Below are 20078 nucleotides of genomic sequence, written 5' to 3'. Positions count from 1 at the left end.
AAACTGTTTATAAACATTAGGTAGAGGCCTGAACTGAAGATGAGAAGCCTTCTTTTGAGTTCATAACCCAGATTAGATTTGCCAATTATTGTACAAAGAAACTCACAGGAACACTTTGTCCAAATCAATGCAGTCTGGTAGAAACAGAAATTAAATATTCCTTTTTCTTTTTTTTAAAGAAAAGGCACAACATACAATCTAAAACAAAGCTGAAATTATTTGCTTTTGTGCAATAGCAGCTTCCTCCTTTTCTTTCTGGTTTCAAATGATCAAAAGTTAGTGACGCTAAAGCAGAGGAAACGGGTTGAATTGGAATCCTATTCGGTGTCAAGAGGCTATTGCTGGACAAGAACAGTAATGCCAAATGCTGCTATGGTGAGCAGAGATGCCCTGGGAGCTAGGTGGAAAAGAACTAGAGTATTTTCTCTAATCTAAGGACTCATCTATACTGTTAATTACTTCTCTTAGAGGTAGGACTATTTGAAATACATCAGTATTTGAGGTACATACTGAGCTTTGACTGCCTACTGGTCTGGTTGGACTGTGCTATGGTTCAGTTTTATCTTGCACACCAGGTTGCATTCAAATACATGCTTGTATTGAAACCATGATGCAGAGAGGGAGGATGTACATTCCCTTCTTGTTTTGACAAAGAGTGCAGTCACAGGCAGTGGGGTGAAAACTGTGCCTCTGTGGACTGATTACTCACATGGCGTCAGTCAAAAATATTTCCAGTTTCTGGCAAAAGCTGTCCAAACCACGTAACATAAATATTGTAAAGCAGTCATCTTCAATACAATGGAGACATTTTCTTCACTGCTTAAAAATATTTTGCCCCACTTTTTACCTCATTTTCACCCTGCCTAGCAAGTATTTGGGAGAGGTATTTGAAGCTTAAAAAATAGTTTGCAAATGTAAAAGTAAGACTTAAGAGAGGCAGCAGTTTGTAAAGAAATAGGCCAACTATGTTGCCATTTATGCCACTGTAAATCTGGAATAACAAAGCAGAAATTATCCTCTGGCAAATAATGGTTATTAAATGTTACTAAAACACAACAGTGTTCAGACGCACTAATTCCCTATATAATGACAATTTTCTACTGGAAGAATTTAAACCATAACTTCTTTGTAGAAGCAAATCACATAGTTGCATTCTACAGTTTGGAACAAATTTCTTAGCAAATGATAGTTTGAAGATAGTATTGACCTGTGGCATTCAGAGCTACTGAGGCAGATATTTTTCCATTGCGTCTGTCTTTAAGCCACCTATGAGCCATAAACAATGTTTCTGTCCCTGAAGATGATGATTCTTTCACAATAATATTCTCCAGAAACCAGTCAGAACCTTTTCCTTTTTCAACCACCATCCTTTGCAGAATCCCAACATCTACTGCTTCCACTTGAAAAACATCCACCTGAAAAATTCAGAATCAAAAAGTCATATGGAAACCGAATGATGGAATTAAATTATCAGTGTATTTTGAAGTGCAGAAGTGATAAGAAAAGCAAGAATTTTTTTGTTAATTCAATAAATACCAACAGAACCAGACGAACAGAGCCAGAACAAGTTTAAAGATGCTAAATGCCTGCCTTAAGAAGGATTTATCTCCTTAGTGGTTCTACAATTTAGAGCTAAACTGCTTCTTTGCCCACACAGATTTATCAGCTGCTTATTCTCAGTTTGTGAGAGATTTTCCTTCCCAAATTTCAAGTTTAATGATCTACAGGGATACCATTTTAAACATGTCGTACTCTCAACAAAATATACGCCAAGGCTATCATTTGAGGGATGAAATACAGGGAATAAGAAGGGTGGAAAGAAACATCACAGAAAGGTATTTTGTTTTCTTAGGAAAGAATGATGAACTTCATTCCAGATTTGAATAAATTTGAATGATTGGTTTCAATAAAAGTAACTGAATTTAAGGAAAAATATTAGAGATGGTTATGTTGAAATAAGTTCCACTATTCTCTATCAGTTAAAAAGTCCACAATAGTCTTACTTTTTTTAAAACACCAAAGTAAGAATCCTAAAGAAAATGGTGTCAGTTCCACAATATGGGATTTTGGATTTTTTGGTCTTCACCTGTTCTCCTGTTTCCTCAGAGGGAAAACAGAGATTAAACTCTTGGCAAAAAGACTTTCCGCCTTTTTTGCTTTATAGATTTATGAATTATCCTCTCATTTCAATTGGGGTTGATAACTGTTAAAATTTAATGTTATTTGTGATGGAATTTCCAGCATGATTTTAAGATACAAAGATGTTTTGAAGGGACTAGTTAGCAATAAAAAAAATGATGAAAAACATTTGAACCCTGAGAAGTCTTCTCAACCTAATTCACACTGAAGTTGCTCTGCCAGAGCAAGAAGGCAGCAACCCTTATTCAAAGGTTTATGCAGAGATGAAACAGAAAAAAGCAGTTCTCTTGCTCCACCAGTCACAGTTATGTTTCTTTCCTGGACAGGTTTTTCAGCTGGAGAACTGATGAAAGATTTGTGTCACAAAGACCAGCCTGATCAGATTGCACCTTAACAAGACCCAGCATAAGCTAAAATACTGAGCTCATAATTGAAGATATTATATGACCACCTATTTTTTAAAGAATCCCCAGAAACAGAATTTTTAAAAATTTGTTCTTAACATTTTTGTTTTCATTAATTATGTACATATGAATGATGAATATGAATATGAAAGCACGTGTGTTTGTGAACTACATCTTTAACAGTCTCCTAAAAATAATCACCGAACTGTTTTTGAATTACTCTGTGGCTTCTATACTGAAAGATGATGTTAGTCAAAAACTGCTACAGTGCATCATCTAATCATCATCACATCTGCACTATCACCCCAAAGTTATCATGTGAAATGGGAAAGTGAGACAATGATTTTAAGGAAAAAGTGCTAAAGAAGCACTTGAATAGCTATACTTCCTTACAAGGAGTCAAGGTTATCAGCTGCTTAGTGAATTTAGACTGGCAAAAGCATAAAAAGGCAATGGAGGGTCTCAGGATAATGTCCTGCAGCTGCAGAGCAAATACATTGGAGGGGTGATATTTTAGATGGAGTGCAGGACTGCAGATAAAGAGGGTCCTCTTCATGTTTTCCTTAGTTATATCAAAAATTAATGTGTAGTGTCAACATTATCATTTTATTTTATTACCTATTGGACTAATCTAATGATTGAATACAATTAATTTGAATTCTTAATTTACCTTAATTGTGATATTAGTTTGACCACTGCTTTAATAGGATTGGTAAAATTATAGCATAATGCTTGAATAAAATTATTTTTTTACCCTTACAAAATAAAATGTATTAAAAATACATAGGGTTAAAAGATGATAGACTGAAGTAACAAACATACAGACCCTTGTCTCAGTTAGCAATAAAATATTTTAAGTTCCCAAAATGTGAAAATTTATCTCTAAAATTGCTGCTTGTTCTTGCAAATGCTTATGCTCATATTAATGCATGGTTGTTGTGGTTTAAGCCCAGTCAGTAACCAAGTCCCACACAGCTGCTTGCTCACTCCCCCACCAAAGCGATCAAGGAGAGAATCAGAAGGTTTAAAGCAAGAAAACCTGTGAGCTGAGATAAAGACAGTTTAATAGTGAAAGGAAAAGCCACACAGACAAGCAAAGCAAAACCAAAAAAATTAAGTGTCCTTTAAAGAAACTCATTTTAGAGCATGTAGAATCTCAGAAATCCATGGTCAAATTTGTAGATTATTCAGACATCTAATAAACTGCAAGTTAATAAACTATTAGGTAGACTAAAAACTGTGACAATTGGGGTAAACTCACTTCACAGACAAGATTATATTTTCTCTTTATGTGTACATTTGAAAACCTATGTGGTGTAATGAGCTTTATTGTAGTCAAGAGACCAGAAAAGAATAGAGAAGGAGCAGCAACTGTAATAAGAACAATTTGCTGGAGACAATTTATTTGCTAAATTTAATTCACTTTGCTCTTCTCAAGCTGTCTGCAAACAGAGAGATCATGACATATATTTCATTCTAATTTTAAGAAATTTGATTATTATTAATAATTCAGTTAATGATTTTGTGGATTCATCTGAGACCACAGATTAGGCATAATTTGTTGGAAATACTCAAGTTGTTGATAAGTCTTGTATGCCATATGATACTCTCTCTCTTATTTGACTAACAAATGGGGACCCTTTAAGTTACTGAAGAGTTAATTCTTCTACGAAAAAGAGAAAGAGAGAGGAGGAAAACACATAGAAGAGAAGTAAACCTATAGAATATAAAACTTGTCTTCATCAGCTTCCCCTAGGAAAAAATGTTAATTGTTTTTTAGTTACTAATATCAAATTAGGTTTGAAAGGAGAAAAGTCACCTTAAATATTGATAATAATACATATTATCTAATTCAGCAGAGCTTATATTGAATTTTCTCAGAATACTATTAAAACAATTTGTGTGAATGTACAGCCCACTAAATTTTCCTAATTAACATTGCCTGGAGAAAGAAAGATACTCTCCAAGGCTGAGTAGCTGAGACTGACAATTCTTAATTTCATTTCAAATTTCTTTCAAATGTTTTTGTTGGTTTTTTTTGTTTTTTTTTTTTGTTTTCCCATGGGATCCATGTTTTAAGCATTTCCTTTGAATCTATGACCCGGTTTGACTCTCTTCAGTACTCTTCAGTGTCAGTGCTGGCAACATATTACTCACTATCTGTAGCAGTTGCAATAGCTCTTGTAACAGAAGAAGCATTTGAACAGTCACTGTGCAATATTTACCTTTATAAATGCCAATCATTTTATAGGCATGGTATAGAGTTTTGATGGTGGGTTAACGACAGTATTCCCAGCAGAACTGAAAATGGCAAGTCAAGACACACCATATGCTTCATTTCATCAACCTGTATGCACAAGCTATTTCCCATACTGCTAATGTTAGTATCATTTTAATAGGCTTTTATTGGAAAAGGAGTTAGAGTGTCTAGATAAAGGACCTTTTCTATTAAGCTTAGCAAACCTATTGATTTGCTGCCTGACTATTTTGATCTCACTTGTTAATCTGGAGAAACTCCACTGAAAACAAAGGAGTTTTAACACTGGGAAGCAAAATAAAGGCCCCACTAACACTGAGACCAAACCAGAAACAGTCTGTGAATATTCCTGTAGAAGGAGACAAATGAGAAAAATTACTTTTACTGAAACATCATCCTTCAGACTGTGGTCCCATGTCCTCTTCCAGTTGTGCTGAACTGAACTCCTCCACCCTGTCCCAAATTCTTGTCACATCACTGCCTTCTCTTAGATGGACATTATCACCTTTTTAGCTCTGCCAGCATAGCCACACGATCAGCTCCAGCCAAGTTTTATTGAGATAGACCAAGTGAGAAAGTCCAAATCATTAAAAGTATTAATTGCTTAAACTAAATGAACATTTGGACAGAGTAAATGTATGTCACTGTGCCAGCAGACTAAAGGGGTGAAAACTTTGGGTGGTAAGCCGCAGTGATGACAAGCATTGTCAGCAGTACTCGGTACACTGAGTCTCAGCTCAGTGGAAGGATGAACAGTACATCTGAGTGTGCCTTCACCATCTTATAATTGCTGTTCTGTACAAATGTTTTTTTTTAAAGTAGGAGTTTTGTTGCACCTGAAAAAGCTAACCCCAAATTTGTTCTTAAACTCAAATTTCAGCAAGCATGTTTTTGTTAAATTCTCATCCAGAAATTCACTGAAAAATCTTTATAGTAAAAAAAATAATGTAAATTAGAATGAATGAATAATTGGAGGTTTCTGATATCCTACATTTATCATGGTTTGTTCATCTTCAACAAAATTAGTGAAGAATCAGTCAAAGAATACGGGCAGTAAAAAAATCCCAAATAATATTTGCCCTGCACTGACCTTATGTTAATTTGCTTAGTATAACTGGAAGAAAATCTTTTTGAAACAGGATTTGTATGCACAGAACAGCAGCAGGAGCAAGAAAGAATAGTGGCATCTTATAATAACCAGCAGATATGACCATTCAGCTAAGTAGTGAAAGATATTTCAATGAGACTTTAAGTAAAATGCATTTAATAAAACACAAAAGGACTGCTTACATAGACCAATATCATGAGCCACATCTAAAGCTGTAATCACAAATTATTACAGAATAGAAATTTAAAAACAAAACAACAACAACAACAAAACATAAACAAATGTCAACCAACAAGAGACAGCCATAACTTTGGACATCTGATACAGACGTCTGAACCATCTGATACAGCCTGATTGTTGGATTGATTTAATAGAAGTCCAAATTTGAGATCTGGTTTAACAGGCAAAGAAAAGGGGGTGGATGTGTCTTTCTTCAGCTTCAGTAATGCATATGATTGTATAATATTTTGATTAAGACACCGTAATCCAATATAATAATGAGATAATAAAATGTCTAACTTGTATGTCTCCAAGTGCGTCTGTAAACAGAATATTTTCAAGCACATTTGATTACAGTGAGGCCGGTTAATAAGCTTATGCTCTTTAGTATTTTCATGAGTTATCTGGAAGAAAACAAGATTTTAGAGATTATGCAAATACAATCTCTAGTTATGACACTTTAAGAAGTAGGGTGCTAAATTGAAGAGTGCTCTGAAAAGATTTATAAGTTCATAAATCACTGGAAAGCCTTCCTTTACATGAATCAAGCAGAATAATCTATTTAACTTGTCAAAGGCATACTGATTTGCTTATTGTCATAAATACTGTCAAAGGCAGTAGAAGTTTAGTAAGAGAGCTATCCAGGCTAACAGTTGAAAGTGTGGTTCAGTTCAGTTCATAGAAGTTTGATAAATTTAGACACAAAATAGTGTGAATCTCTAAGACTGGGGGAAAAAAAAAAAAGATATTTAAGCTTTGAAATAAGTTTCCAGCTGGATTTAAACTTCAGCATTGGTAGCCATTCATTCTGTTAGGGATATTGGCTAAACTATTAAACTTAGATTGAACTTATTTAGTTCTTGCTACCATGAGGAAAATGATTGAATATTTTATTTCCTGAAAAATGCAGACTGAGATTGACCATAACTATTTTAAGATTTTTAGGTACATCAAGCTAATAAAGTCAGCTGCATTTTATTTTAAAATTATCTTGTTTCTTAAAAAACTGAAAAAAATACAGCATAAAATTCACTTACCCAACTTGGTCTATCTAAAATAAGTCTATATAGTAAGACGATTTCCCTGCAAAATCTTGAGAAAGAAGAAGGAAGTCTCTGAGGATAACTAATTTCATTTTAAGATAAATGTCCAAATGAAGAGAGAAGGTAACCATCTCCTGGAAGCATCTACTTCACTCTCTTTCTGCAGCAAATGCTCAAATCATCATGTTGGAACAAAAGTGTACAATACAGGCAAGTAAAACTAAGTGACAAGTATTTCAGACTTAGAAATGTCATTTATGGGGATTTATTTTTGAGCTTTACATAGACAGAACACAGCACCCCTTTCTTGTATTTAATTTTAGCATTAATTAGTTCTGTCCAGTTTTTGATTTTTTGCAACAGTTTGACATGTTCTCTTTCCCTGCAAGAACATGTCAGTAAACCAAAACTAATTATTCACACAGCTCCAATCCATTGGACAGTGTTGTGAAGGCAAGCTAGGTGATTGCAATGGTATGTTCTAAGTCTGCCCCTTATAAATCTCTTACTGACTGTAACTACTGACTGGAAAATGCCATCCTGAAGTTATTGCTGAGAACTGCATGTTACTCAGATATTTGCCATTGTCTCCCAGGATTACACAAAGCTGTAGTTATACTCTTTCTTTCTGCTTTTCTCTTCACAGTTTCGGGCAACCTCCACCAGTCTTTCCTTCACTAAGAATGTATTCCATATTTTCCTAGTTCCCATCTGATTAATCCTTCTGCTCAATGGATTGAAACGTAATGTAACCAAAACTAGCACTCAGACGCCAAGGTGAGCATCTCCAGTGCTGGCATGATCAGCAGCTGAGCATTGCAGTGTGGTGCACTGGGGAGTTTCCTGAAATGGGGGAACCACAGGGGAAGCAGAGAGAGCCCCCAAGAGTCCACAGCTCAAACCAGAGCAGCTGACAGGATGGGGCTAGGAGCAATGGCAGCCAAGCTCCCTACACGTAGAGAAAAAGCCCTGAGGGAGTGCAAGCAACCAGGAGTACCACCAACAGGGCAGGCAAAGGATGAGGAAAAGGCTGAGGTATTAACTGCCTTCTTTGCCTCAGTCTCTAACAGCAAGACTAGTTGTCCTCCTGATACACAGCCCCCTGAGCTGTAAGACAGAGACAGGAAGCAGAACGAAGCCCTACAATCCAAGAGAAATGGTCAGCAAGCTGCTGCAGCACTTAAACACACACGTGTCCATGGTGCTGGAAGGGATCTGCCTGAGGGTACTCAGTGAGCTGGCAGAAGTGCACACCGAACCACTTGCTGTCATTTACCAGCACTCCCAGCTAACTGGAAAGGTCCCAGTTGACTGGAAGTTAGCAAATGTAACATCCATCTACAAGGGTTGCAATGAGGATCTGGAGAAACTGCAGTGAGGAACTATCGGCCTGCCAGGGAAGGTCATGGAGCAGATCATCGCAAGTGCCATCACATGACACGTGCAGGACAATTGGAGGATTATGCCCAGCCATCGTGGGTTTATGAAAGGAAGGTCCTGATTGACCAACCCTATTAGTGGATCAAGGAAAAGCTGTGGGTGTTGTTTAGCTGGACTTTAGGAAAAGCTTTGATGCCATTTCCCACAGCATTCCCCTGGAGAAAATGGCCATTCATGGATTGGACAGGTGCACTGTTATCTGGATAAAAGACTGGCTGGATGGCCAGGCCTGGAGAGTGGTGGTGGATGGAGTAACATCTGGCTGATGGCCAGTCATAAGTGGTATTCCCCAGGTCTCAGTACAGGGGCCAATCCTATTTAATATAATTATCAAAGAACTGAATGGGGGGATTGGGTGCACCCTCAGTCAGTTTGCAATGATACCAAGTCAGATGGGAGTCTTGATCTACTGGAGGGCAGGAAGGCTCTGCAAAGGGATTTGGACAGGGTGGATGAGTGGGCCAAGGCCAATTGTATAAGGTTCAACAAGGCCAAGTGCCAGGTCCTGCACTTGGGTCAAAACAAGCCCATGCAGCACTACAGGACTGGGGAAGAGCAGCTGTAAAGATACCTGGCAGAAAAGACCTGGGGGTGCTGATCGACAGCTGCTGAAAGTGAGCCAGCAGTGTGCCCAGGTGGTCAAAAGGGTAAATGGCATTCTGGCTTGTATCAGAAATAGTGTGGCCAGCAGGATCACGGCAGCGATGGTTCCCCCGTACTCAGCACTAGTGAGGCCACACCTCAAATCCTGTGACCAGTGCTGGGCCCCTCACTGTGAGAAAGACACTGAGGAGCTGGGGCGTGTCCAGAGAAGGGCAACAAAGCTGTTTAAAAAGTCTGTAGCACAAGTGTTGTGAGCAGCGGCTGAGGGAAGTGGGTCTGTTTAGCCTGGAGAAAAGGACGCTCTCTGCAACTACCCGAAAGCAGGCTCTAGCCAGGTGGGTGTCGGTGTCTTCTACCACGTAATCAGCAATAGCACAAGCTCAAATTGCAACAGGGGAAGTTTAGATTGAATGTTAGGAAAACTTTTTTCACCAAAAGGGGCTTCAAGCTTTGTAACGGGCTGCCCAGGAAAGTGGGTGAGTCACCGTCCCTAGAAGTATTTAGAAGTCGTGTAGATGTGACACTCAGGGACATTGTTTAGTGGTGGACCTGACAATGCTGGGTTAATGGCTGGACTTGATCTTAAAGGTTTTTTCTAACCTAAACAATTCTGTGATTCTATGATGACCAGACTGATTTAGTGTTCACTTCTGTACAATATTAACTTGGCCAACAGCCTACCACTATGATTCATACATTTGGATCAATGGCATTTTGAAATTATTTAATCATTATGTCAGACCTGCTTTCCATAAGAGAAGGTTTATCTGCAGCTACAAATTAGCAGCACTCTCGTTGTGATGGGATGGCAACACTACATGCAAATACTGGTTTCCTACTAGTGGCCTTAGTACACTGTCCCACATTCTGACCCATCTTAGTGTATTCTGGCACACCATGACTTTTTCCTGAAGTATTTTTTTTTAATTGTCAATGCTTAATCTGTGAGTACTGAAACTGAACACTAACAGTCACCTCTCACTGACAATTTTTGTATGTGCTGCAGTTACCATGGTACCAACCTGAGCAGTTGATGTCTAAATATAGGGCAGGATAAAGGATATATCTTTTCAAATACTAATAGAATGAAGTAAAAATTCTCAGAGATTTTAGTGCTTCAGTAACTTGGGGTACTTAAAATACTGGCCACTTTCATAAAACCTAGATTAAAATATTTAAATATCAGTCATAACATATTCAGAATAGTTTATTGGTTTTGATGGAACTGATCTAAAAAGAAAACTAACACATTCTCAAAGAGGAAATTTGTGGGTAATTTACAGCCATATGAGAGAGCATACAGCAAGTCTATCAAAGACCATATATAAAAAAAGCACAAGGGCTTAGATTTGCTGAAAAATGTTGGGTGCAAGAAGCAATATGGAGATACTGTAAGGATTTTCCAAAACTGGACTCTGTTTTTCACAGAATGTCTATGCGGAGTATACTTGGTTCAAGAAAGTGTTTGTAGCGCGTAACATTTATAAGACTTAAACTGACTCATGAAGCATGAGTAAATACTATTAGGACTTCATGAAAACTGAACTGCATGGAGAAGTGTGCTGAGATTGCTTTGTCTATCCTTATGATTTTTAGGAAAACATCAAACAAGGCATCAGTGTCATAACAATTTGAAAGAATATGGTTCTTGCAGCACAAGTCTTCACATTCATTTGTCTGAGTAGGTCACCAGAAGCTCAGCTCTTTCAGTGACAGTGCTGCTCTCTCTCAGGGTGAGCTATAGGGCGCATACTGATGAATTAACAATATTATACACGTTACTTTATCTACCAGTACTCTGATGGTTTCACAGGTGTAAGGCCTTTAGAAAGGCGCAAAGCAACTTTTCAGGTATAAGAAGCTAATTCACTTTTTTACTACCATGTAACTCAGCTCATGAAAATAAAAGGCCTGTTAAATGAGAGAAGAATATCTCCAATCCACTGCAAAGTTCAGTGAATATTTAAACATTTCTATGTATTTCTGCATAGCTAAACTGTTGCTTGTAGCAGCCCTGACATTCTGTGAGACTAACACCATATTTTGATGTGATTTCTAACAGAAACACTGTTCCAGTTCACTAGCTGTTACTGTATAGTCAAGGGGAAAATTATTGCAAGGAAAAGCACATTTTAAAATGTCAGAACAACTGTTAAGATTCAGAATGCAAATTCTGCCTGTTATACTCCAAATCCCCTAAACCACCAAGTGCAGACTCTCTGACTGCAGGGGTGCTCAGCACAATATGTGATTGGGCTGGTGTAGAAAGAGACGTTCTACACTTGAGAGTCTTTTTGGAGATTACTTGTAAAGGGAAGAAAACATTGGGAAATTTCCAAAACATGTCACGAACAAAATGTTGCTGCAGAGGCAGGAGTCTTGCTTGCAGAATCATTTTACAGTTTTCAATTAACCAAATACCTTTAATTTATTTTCACAGAACAAAGAGCGAATCAAGACTTTTATGTGTTTCTCTATTTCTTATCTACAAGCAATTTCTTTTTAGGCCCCTAAAATATTCAAATGCTGATATCTACATTTAGAAATATAAGAATACTGTGTTACATTCACACACTGCTCCTATAAAATGTCAAAGTAATGAAGAGATGGCTGCATGCCAGCTCTGCATCTTACTCTGTAAGACAGAAAAATTCTGAGCCACACTGAAATAGACACAAACACTATAAAAATAACCTCCAGGTTATAAATCTTTGTGGTTCACTTCTGTTTTCTTAGGTAACATTTCTGGATGTGCATTCCTGGTCCCTCTTCATTAAAAGCTGCTAGTCTAGAAATCAGATGGCACGTTTGTGGAACTATGATTTAAGGAGAAATCCAGTAAAATTTGAATTAAACTAACTTTATGAGAACAAAAGGATCACAGGTCTAAAATTCAGTTAAATCGTCTTATCAGTAAACCATAATCTGAATTTCAGAATTAGGGAAAACAAATGTGACTTAATTAAAATTGAGTACCCTTATCCACAAGTATTTAGTCCCTGAAAGATATTTAAACTCTTTATACTTTTCTTATGAATAAGTATTTCAAGTAGGTGAAATCCAGTAAGAGAATACCCGTTTTCAATTCCCACTAAATTGATGAGGCTGGGGGTAATTAAGATCTGAGCTCCTCCTAATCACACATATCATGCCTCTTCTTTGGCTATCAATCTACACTTATTTGCAAGGCTGCATCCTTAAAGAAACTCTCATTTGTTTGGCAGCCAACATCAACAGAAGGAAATAATTTACTACTGCATGTTATTTCTGAAAGGAAGACATGTTAGAATATCATGGCCACAATATTCACTGAGATTTTAAAAAGGTATCAGGGCAAACACACACAAGTAGCACTGTCTCATGTAAAATATGTTCAGCATCTCTGAATGGTTGCAAGACACAGGTGGGTTTTTCTAAACTTAACTATTCCAACCCAAATTTTCTATAACAGATATTTGTTTCAGAATCTTTATTAAATTGTTGCAATCCTCAAATTTTTTTTCAAATAAAGAGCCACAGTAAACACAAATAATTTATTTATTCTATGGTTAAAATATCTTGTGATTTTTTTAGCTGAAAATTTCACTCCCTGTGTCTAGATCTTCCAACAGGGACTAGGTTTTATGTCAAAGACATAAATCTACCCATGTTTCTGCAGCACACTGAGTACCTAAATTCCCTCTAATTTCTGTTTATACTGACAGTGCAACAGGGAAATGCATCTCTGGAAGTTATGTTGTCCTTTGACTGGTCTATGTCTATGAGCTACAAGACTCACGCCTGCATAGTGAAAAAATTACACTCTTAATAGACCTAAGAAAATTATGGAGGGTAGTGTCTGACCGTCTGGAGAGAGACCAAGAGCTAGACTGAGGGGTAGGCAGCAGAAGCCAGGGAAAAGTGCCATAGTCTGAAGAATGGCATGAGAAGAGGTATTAAAAGGAAATTGAGTCTCTTTATGGCTCTATTGTGAAGAAAATATGCAGGAAAACCACTGGCGTGTCACTGAAGGCCTTCAATATTTGCAAAATTGAATCTTAAAGCACTTGATATAATCAATTTATTACTTTTAAGTATTGTTAACATCAGCTATATAAGCATCAGAATTTTCCCACATAAGATAGAGATACTGATACTGATTCAATTGCAGAGGGTTGCAAACTGGACTTTGTAGACTGCCCTACTCCCATTAAGTCCACAGGAATTGGACTGATTTCTAAAAGTGAAAAAATTAATGCAGAAACTGTAAGTATACCTTTCCTTTAGTGAAATTGTCATCTCCTTTTCTGATTAACTTTCTTCTGCCAGTATCTCCTAAAGGCCCTTGCAACATGACATATACATCTGCATCTGTTCCTGACCCAGGTTCCTGACCCGTGGTGATGTAGAGAACATATCTTTTCACTGTGGGGAAAAAGAGATCAACAGTTTACCAAACCTTAATCAGTTAAAAAATATATTATTTAATAAATTACTACTCTTATATTTTAATTTCTCATCCTACCCAGTGTGATCAGAAGACTATATTGTAATGCTTAGAAAAGCATATAGATGCATTGTAATTAGAATTTAAGAACCACTATTATAAGGAATAATAAGCTAAGTAGTTTGACCAGGCCTGAAACACAGGCAGAAGAAAAAATGAAAGAAAAATAAACACATCAGAGATTGGTATAAAAACGTGTAAACAATACTTGATCACCACTTGTATGCAAGTAAATATATAACATTCCAATTAAATAGTTCCTAGGCTGTGCTAAATCACTCAACAAGCACATCTCTGCTCTGATCCTTATGGAGTTCAAAAGAAGCTGAAATTTGCCAGAAAGACAGCAACTTTTGCATTTCCTCTGGATCATGGTTTAGTCAGTGGCTGGCTGCTCTACACTGTACCCATTGCAGTTACTGGCCTCAGCGGAGGAGATAACATGTCCAAGAACACACAGTATTTCTCTGGCACGTCATCTTGAAAACTCTTCGGCTGAGCATTTCTTGAATGGCTGCTTATGTAAAGTTTGTATGACCAGAGAAATGCAAGACACACTTGTTACCTGCCCCCTAAAATAAGAAAGATGTCACATCCCCAAAATATTCAATTGAAAAAGAAAAAAAAAATTTTGGGAGAGGGTAAAGAAAAGAGTATCCGTCCTCCTGTTAAATGCTCCTCGGAAGGAGGCGCAGCATTTGTAAAGATTTAAATATCTGTGCTCTTCCATAAGGAAAGAAATTTAAGAAGTATTTAAAAGCAAAGAGCCTTCCCAGAGAATATCCCAGCACTACTCTTCTCAAATTCATATTCAAGAATCTTCTGCCTTAGTGCTTTGTTTGATACTAACTTTTAAAGCACAGCAGAAAAGGCAAGGAATATAGAGATTACTTGTGCTTGATTTAAACCCTAAACTTCTGGAGGAGACTGGGATATTCTCATGGTAGAATATCCATTTAGGACAAGAGCTCTTCCATTCTCCTTTAACTCTGGCTATAAAGCCTTGTAGGAAACACAGAGCAAACTAAAAATATCCTGTCTTCAGGTGGTCTAACACAACTCTGATGGAGTTTGATGATATACAACTGCTAGGTCACAGAAAAAGAATGCTTGAAATTCTGGGAACACAAACAGAACAGTTTGGTTGTGAGGGGCCATGGATCTCCTTCTTATCTGAAATTACAGTATAAGAATTATTTCCTCTGGATTTCCCTTGTTTACTTTGGGAGAGAACCAAATCATATCATTGAGAAAAACCTGAACTCTGAGTACCATTCAAAACCTTTATATTGGTTTCAGTGCCATATGCTTGTTCTTTTATGTGTCACAAACTGATACCAATCAGACTTGAATGCACAGTGCTCAGTTATGGGATCTGAGATACTGTTTTTTAAACACTGGAGTGGACTGGACCTTGCCATGCATCACCAGGCTGAAATAAGTAGAAAATATCTGATAAGTCCTTTGGACTGCTGTGAAAATCAGCCATTGTCACTGACCAACAGTGCTTCTGATTTGAGACAAACCTGCTGGAAAAGGAGAGCCAGCTGTGAGAACTGGAAGCTCAGTCACTCTTCCTCCTTCTTCATCAGCAAAGTTGTGACAAAATGGAAATTCTAGAACATTTTTACTTTCTCTGTGTTGAAGCTTTACCTTAGCAAAGAGCAAAACCAAATAACTTCAGCATCTGTTACACTCTAAAGCAAACTACAGCAAAAGACAAGCTATTAAACAGCTATGACACATCATCTCAATATTTAAAAATAAGAGGAAATAATCTTTTCTAAAATGTTTTTGAAAGCAACCTGTTGAATGAGAAGGAATAGATACCTTTCCTAATTAAACATTATCAATATCTTGTCAACATTATTGCTGTAGAGACTGCACTAAGGGAAAAAATATTTAGAATTGTTCAGAAAAGGTTCCTTCATGTATCTTATTCATCCAGCATATGGAAGAAAAAGAAGTGTTGATATGAGCACATTTTAGCTTCTGAGAAATGTCAATATGCCACAATATTTTTCAGTGCAGAATGTTTTCTTATTCTAAGAGGAGAGAGAAAAAGAAGTGTTTCTGGGAAAAAAATGAAAAACAGAAATTAGGAATGTTTTATGGCATATGTATATATCAGCACATACGTATCACATGAATATATAGAGTATCATACTAAGTATTCTTATTCTCTGTGAAATTCTGTGTATAAACCAATGTTTATACACATGTTGTTCCTGAGTTAAGCAGCTTATTCCTACAATAAGAAAACATATTTTAATAAGAAGATAACTTTCACTATGGTAGTACCAGCTACACTAAAAGACAAAGTTCCTTTTTCTAAGCTATTTAAAGATCAACCAGACAACATATTTGAAAAAAAAAAGTTGCACAAAGTAAGCCTGCTTTGAAAAGGGCACAGATAGTTCACTCATACAATTCTTCGTGACCTAACTCACTAAAATGTCCAAACCTTTAACCCAGTAAGCAATATCATCTTTGGTTAGGAATCATCACTGGGAGATGGTGGCATTATTTTGTCTTCAAAAGACTGTTACTATTTTTCATTATGACAGACATACTGAAAAGATTTTTTTTAAGTGTACTTTGAAGTATAATGTTAGCACAATTTCTCTTTAATAATAATATCTACATTCCTGAACACTTTATTGAAACAGATTTCATTTACTGTGCTTTATTTTTTCAAGAAGTGAAAGAAGCAAGAATAAAGATATTAGCTATTACATGTTACAGAAATAAAGCATTAATTTTGTTCTGAACATTAATTTATACTGATTTCAACTTCCTCAAAAACATCAAGATAATTAGCTTGTAGTTTTGGTTATAAGAACAAATTCTAAATCTAAACATGGAATTCAACCAACTACACCTTCCTTTACTTTCAATAGGGGGAAATCTCAGGCTCTCTGGAGGTGCAATCTTGTAAAATCAAGATAAAATAGCATAGAAATGACCACACTGATTCTAACCAGCAGTGTAAATAGACTGATAACCTGTCTCTTATAATAGATATTATCCACAATCTCCTGTACCAACCTAGTTGAATCCTAATACAAGAATTCAGCCAGTCCTCCTATAGAAACCATGGAATAAGAGGAGATGTCTTCCTAAAACCCAAATAATTTACATGTATCCCGAAGCAGGGAAATTTATAATTTCTTTCTCTGCCTCTTCCTCCTACCTAAGGTAAATGTGCATCTTTTCCTTACTTATATAAATGATGCTGATTTTTTTCTAACTCAGCTTTGAGTCATTGTCCTGAGCTAATGAATTAAAGCAGATTAATAGATGTCACTGTTTTCAACTGCCAAGTTTCTGTTCTGAAATTTTTACTGTGATCCACTGTCTCCTACAATACTGCAGAAGCAGTCTTAATTTTGATATATTTGCTGGATGACTATTTCATCTGGCTATGAAGATGAAATTAACAACCTGCCTACCATTTAAATGTCAGAGGGTTCAGCTCACTGATATCATGTATTGGACAGGAAAATTACTTTTTCTCCAGCTTTTAATGAGAACAAACCAAAAACGTGAATGGGCAAAAGTGTTTCTGCAATTTGAAAGAAGATGACTCTTTCCTTTGGAATTCTTTTTATTTTGCCAACATAAAAAGATAAAGTGGTTTTTTTTGTTTGTTTGTTTTTGGTTTGGTTTTTTTTTTTCGGTATAGTGAGGTGCCACAGCAATTTCGATGTGATGTCAGATTTTGGCTTCAGCATCTTGGACATCAGAAGAAAGATTGTCACTTTTGCTATTCACTTCTTTTATTCACATGCCAACTTAAAAGGCAGATACTTTCATCAGAATGCATTCCTAGTGTCTAGCTTAATTATTTGCCTTGGATCACTGAGTCTACAACATGTAACAGCCAATTTGAAGTTATGTAAATATTGCAATGGATGCCAGTGGGTACAGTTCTGAAAAGATATCACTGGATATGCTACCGATGATGGCACATCTGTATACATGCCCTCCAGAAATCCATCCAAGTTTATAAGATTTTGTTATCCGTCACTATCCTAGCAAGTGTTTTAAGCAATCTCTGAAGTTACCACTCTACAAATGGTGTAAAATTAGATTAAAGATTATGTAATTTCAGACAGAACTGAAATCTGGAAGCCATAACCATAAAATATGGAAAGCAACAACAACAACAACAACAAAATAGAGACACAATAAGTAATCGCTTTAGGTATTAGTTTTTACCTCACAGCAATGCCAAGTTTCTCCTTCTCCAGCTTCTTCAATTTCTAGGCGAACTTTGATTATAGTATTAAATTTCTTACTTAGTTCAATAGAAGTCTCATAAATCTGTTCTTTTTTAAGGGATCCTTTGGGAAATATGACTGAAGTATAGGTTCCTTTTTCACCACATACAGTTAGAGACATTTTAGGGTTCATGGAATTAGAAGAAATATCACTAGTTGTAACAAGGACATCCCAAGTCCCTGTTGAAATAAAACAGCAGAAAAAAAATTAATGGGTTTGCTGAATATCCAAAATAATACAGCAATTTGTAACAGGCTAAGTTAGTGAATGACTAGCAACACATTCCCACTTTTGTACTTAGCTCAAATATTGGCATGTAACAGGTTCACTTATTATCACTGATTTAGTGAGAAGCAAATTTGGGCACCAGCCTTTCCATAGCAGTACCTGACCCTTTAGAGATGGGCCAGTCCAAGAAAAGTGTGCAAGTAAGACAGCCAGTTCCGTATTTGAGACTTATGAAGAGCAAGGTCAATCTGTTGATTTTTTTCCCCTTTGTAAATGTTTCCTCTGATGATTTTAAATATATAATTATTTTTCTATACTAATCACCATTCAAAAGCATCATGTATTTTATTAGATACTACTGGTCAGTGTTTTTTCAACTTTTTGAGGATTTACTTAAATGAACATGTTAAAATTTGCTCCATGTATACTATGAGATGGTAATTAGATAAACTGGTTCAGAGTCTGAAATGTGACATTTTTATCACAGACCACTACAGTTATCATAACAGCAAAATACAAAACCTTGTCTATTTTTTCTGTGAAGAACTGATGTTTGCTGAGAGTTTAAAAATAATCCTATATAACAGTCCCTAGATTTGTCTACTTTGCAGACACAGGAAACACTCAACTAGTATTTTTACTATGTGTCGTTCGAATCACTTAGTCACTTAAGCATTATAGGTGAATTGACAGTCCCCTGAAGACTCACAAGGACTGCAGACTGATACCAGTTAGGCTCCTAAGTAATTTCTGCAACTCTATATGGAACAGATATTTAGTTAACCCTTTAATCAGTAAGAGAGTTTTGACGATCAGAAACTTGTACCCATCAACAAGATCTCAGTGCTGCTTTAGCTAGCTTTAATATTTCAATATATATTTGTAAATAGAATATATGGAAAATTCAGGGCTACCAAAGATCATGGTTTCAATTTCAAAAAATATGAAAACCCAAGTCTTTAGTCACCTGGGCTGTAGCAGAAATGAGTAGAATTTTTTTATTAGCTCTGCTTATGCAAAGCAAGACTAAGTATGGATTTTATAATTTCAAGTAGCTGTTTTGTAAAACAGGTTATTTTACTTTGAGTAACGGAAACCGTGACTTTCTGAGTTTGTGTCCATAAACCTTCAAACTTCACTTCCTAAACATGACAGAAAAGTCTTTGTCTCTTAATATAACTAATGTTAGTAAAGTTTTACTACTGTAGTTCAGGTGAGAATCTGTGCCATAAATCCAGGACTTGGTGAAGGTAAAAATTTAGTACTCACCATCTGTAAAATCATCTAAAATAACTTCAATATTATGGCTTGATGAATAATATTAAATACCTACCATTTTCACATCTATGAACACTAAATGTAAATGAAACCAATTATATCCATTAAAAAACGGAAGTCAAATTAAAATTTATCATATCCCCTGTGAAATACTCTAAGATATTGTAGCCCTTTAGTACGGAAATATTAAGCTTTTAAACTATCGGTGTATAGCTGCCCAAGGAAGGGTGAATGGAAGGGCTATGCCTGTTGTCATACAGTAACATAAGCTGCTGTAACACCTAAACTCAATTCCATAATCTCTGATAAATTTGTCAAGATACAATTTAAAAACAGCTTCCTTCCTTCTCTTTAACTTAGTATAAAGCAGAGTATTGGGTTGGCATGGCAAGGTTTTGATAGCAGGGGGATTTCGGGGGTGGCTTCAGTGAGAAGCCATTAGAAGGCCACCAAGTCCAATACAGCCAGGGTCTGTGTCTCCAAGACAGACACACGACTGGCAAACACTGAGCCCATTAGCAAAAGTGATAGTGCCTCTGGAATAAGGTATTTAAGAAAGGCGGGAAAAAAGACCTGCACAATTGCAACT

General features: G+C 36.4%; 1 protein-coding gene across 1 annotated transcript in view; it reads right to left on the bottom strand.

Moving 5' to 3' along the window:
• Positions 1 to 1175: 1175 nt before the first annotated feature.
• The window catches only part of LOC114060201 (lipoxygenase homology domain-containing protein 1), a 104980-nt gene continuing 86077 nt past the window's right edge, over positions 1176 to 20078 (bottom strand). The window contains exons 28-31 of the mRNA XM_027889520.1: positions 17921 to 18162; positions 15226 to 15352; positions 13469 to 13617; positions 1176 to 1415 (exon numbers count right to left, since the gene is read on the bottom strand). Coding sequence (XP_027745321.1) covers positions 1176 to 1415; positions 13469 to 13617; positions 15226 to 15352; positions 17921 to 18162 — 758 coding nt within the window. The remainder of the gene's footprint in view (positions 1416 to 13468; positions 13618 to 15225; positions 15353 to 17920; positions 18163 to 20078) is intronic.

Source organism: Empidonax traillii, unplaced genomic scaffold (genome assembly GCF_003031625.1).
Source record: "Empidonax traillii isolate 1590-97213 ecotype Southwest subspecies unplaced genomic scaffold, ASM303162v1 scaffold264:size1143063, whole genome shotgun sequence".
Taxonomy (NCBI): domain Eukaryota; kingdom Metazoa; phylum Chordata; class Aves; order Passeriformes; family Tyrannidae; genus Empidonax; species Empidonax traillii.
Note: the sequence above shows the minus strand (reverse complement) of the source record. Positions and strands in the feature narration are given on the sequence as shown.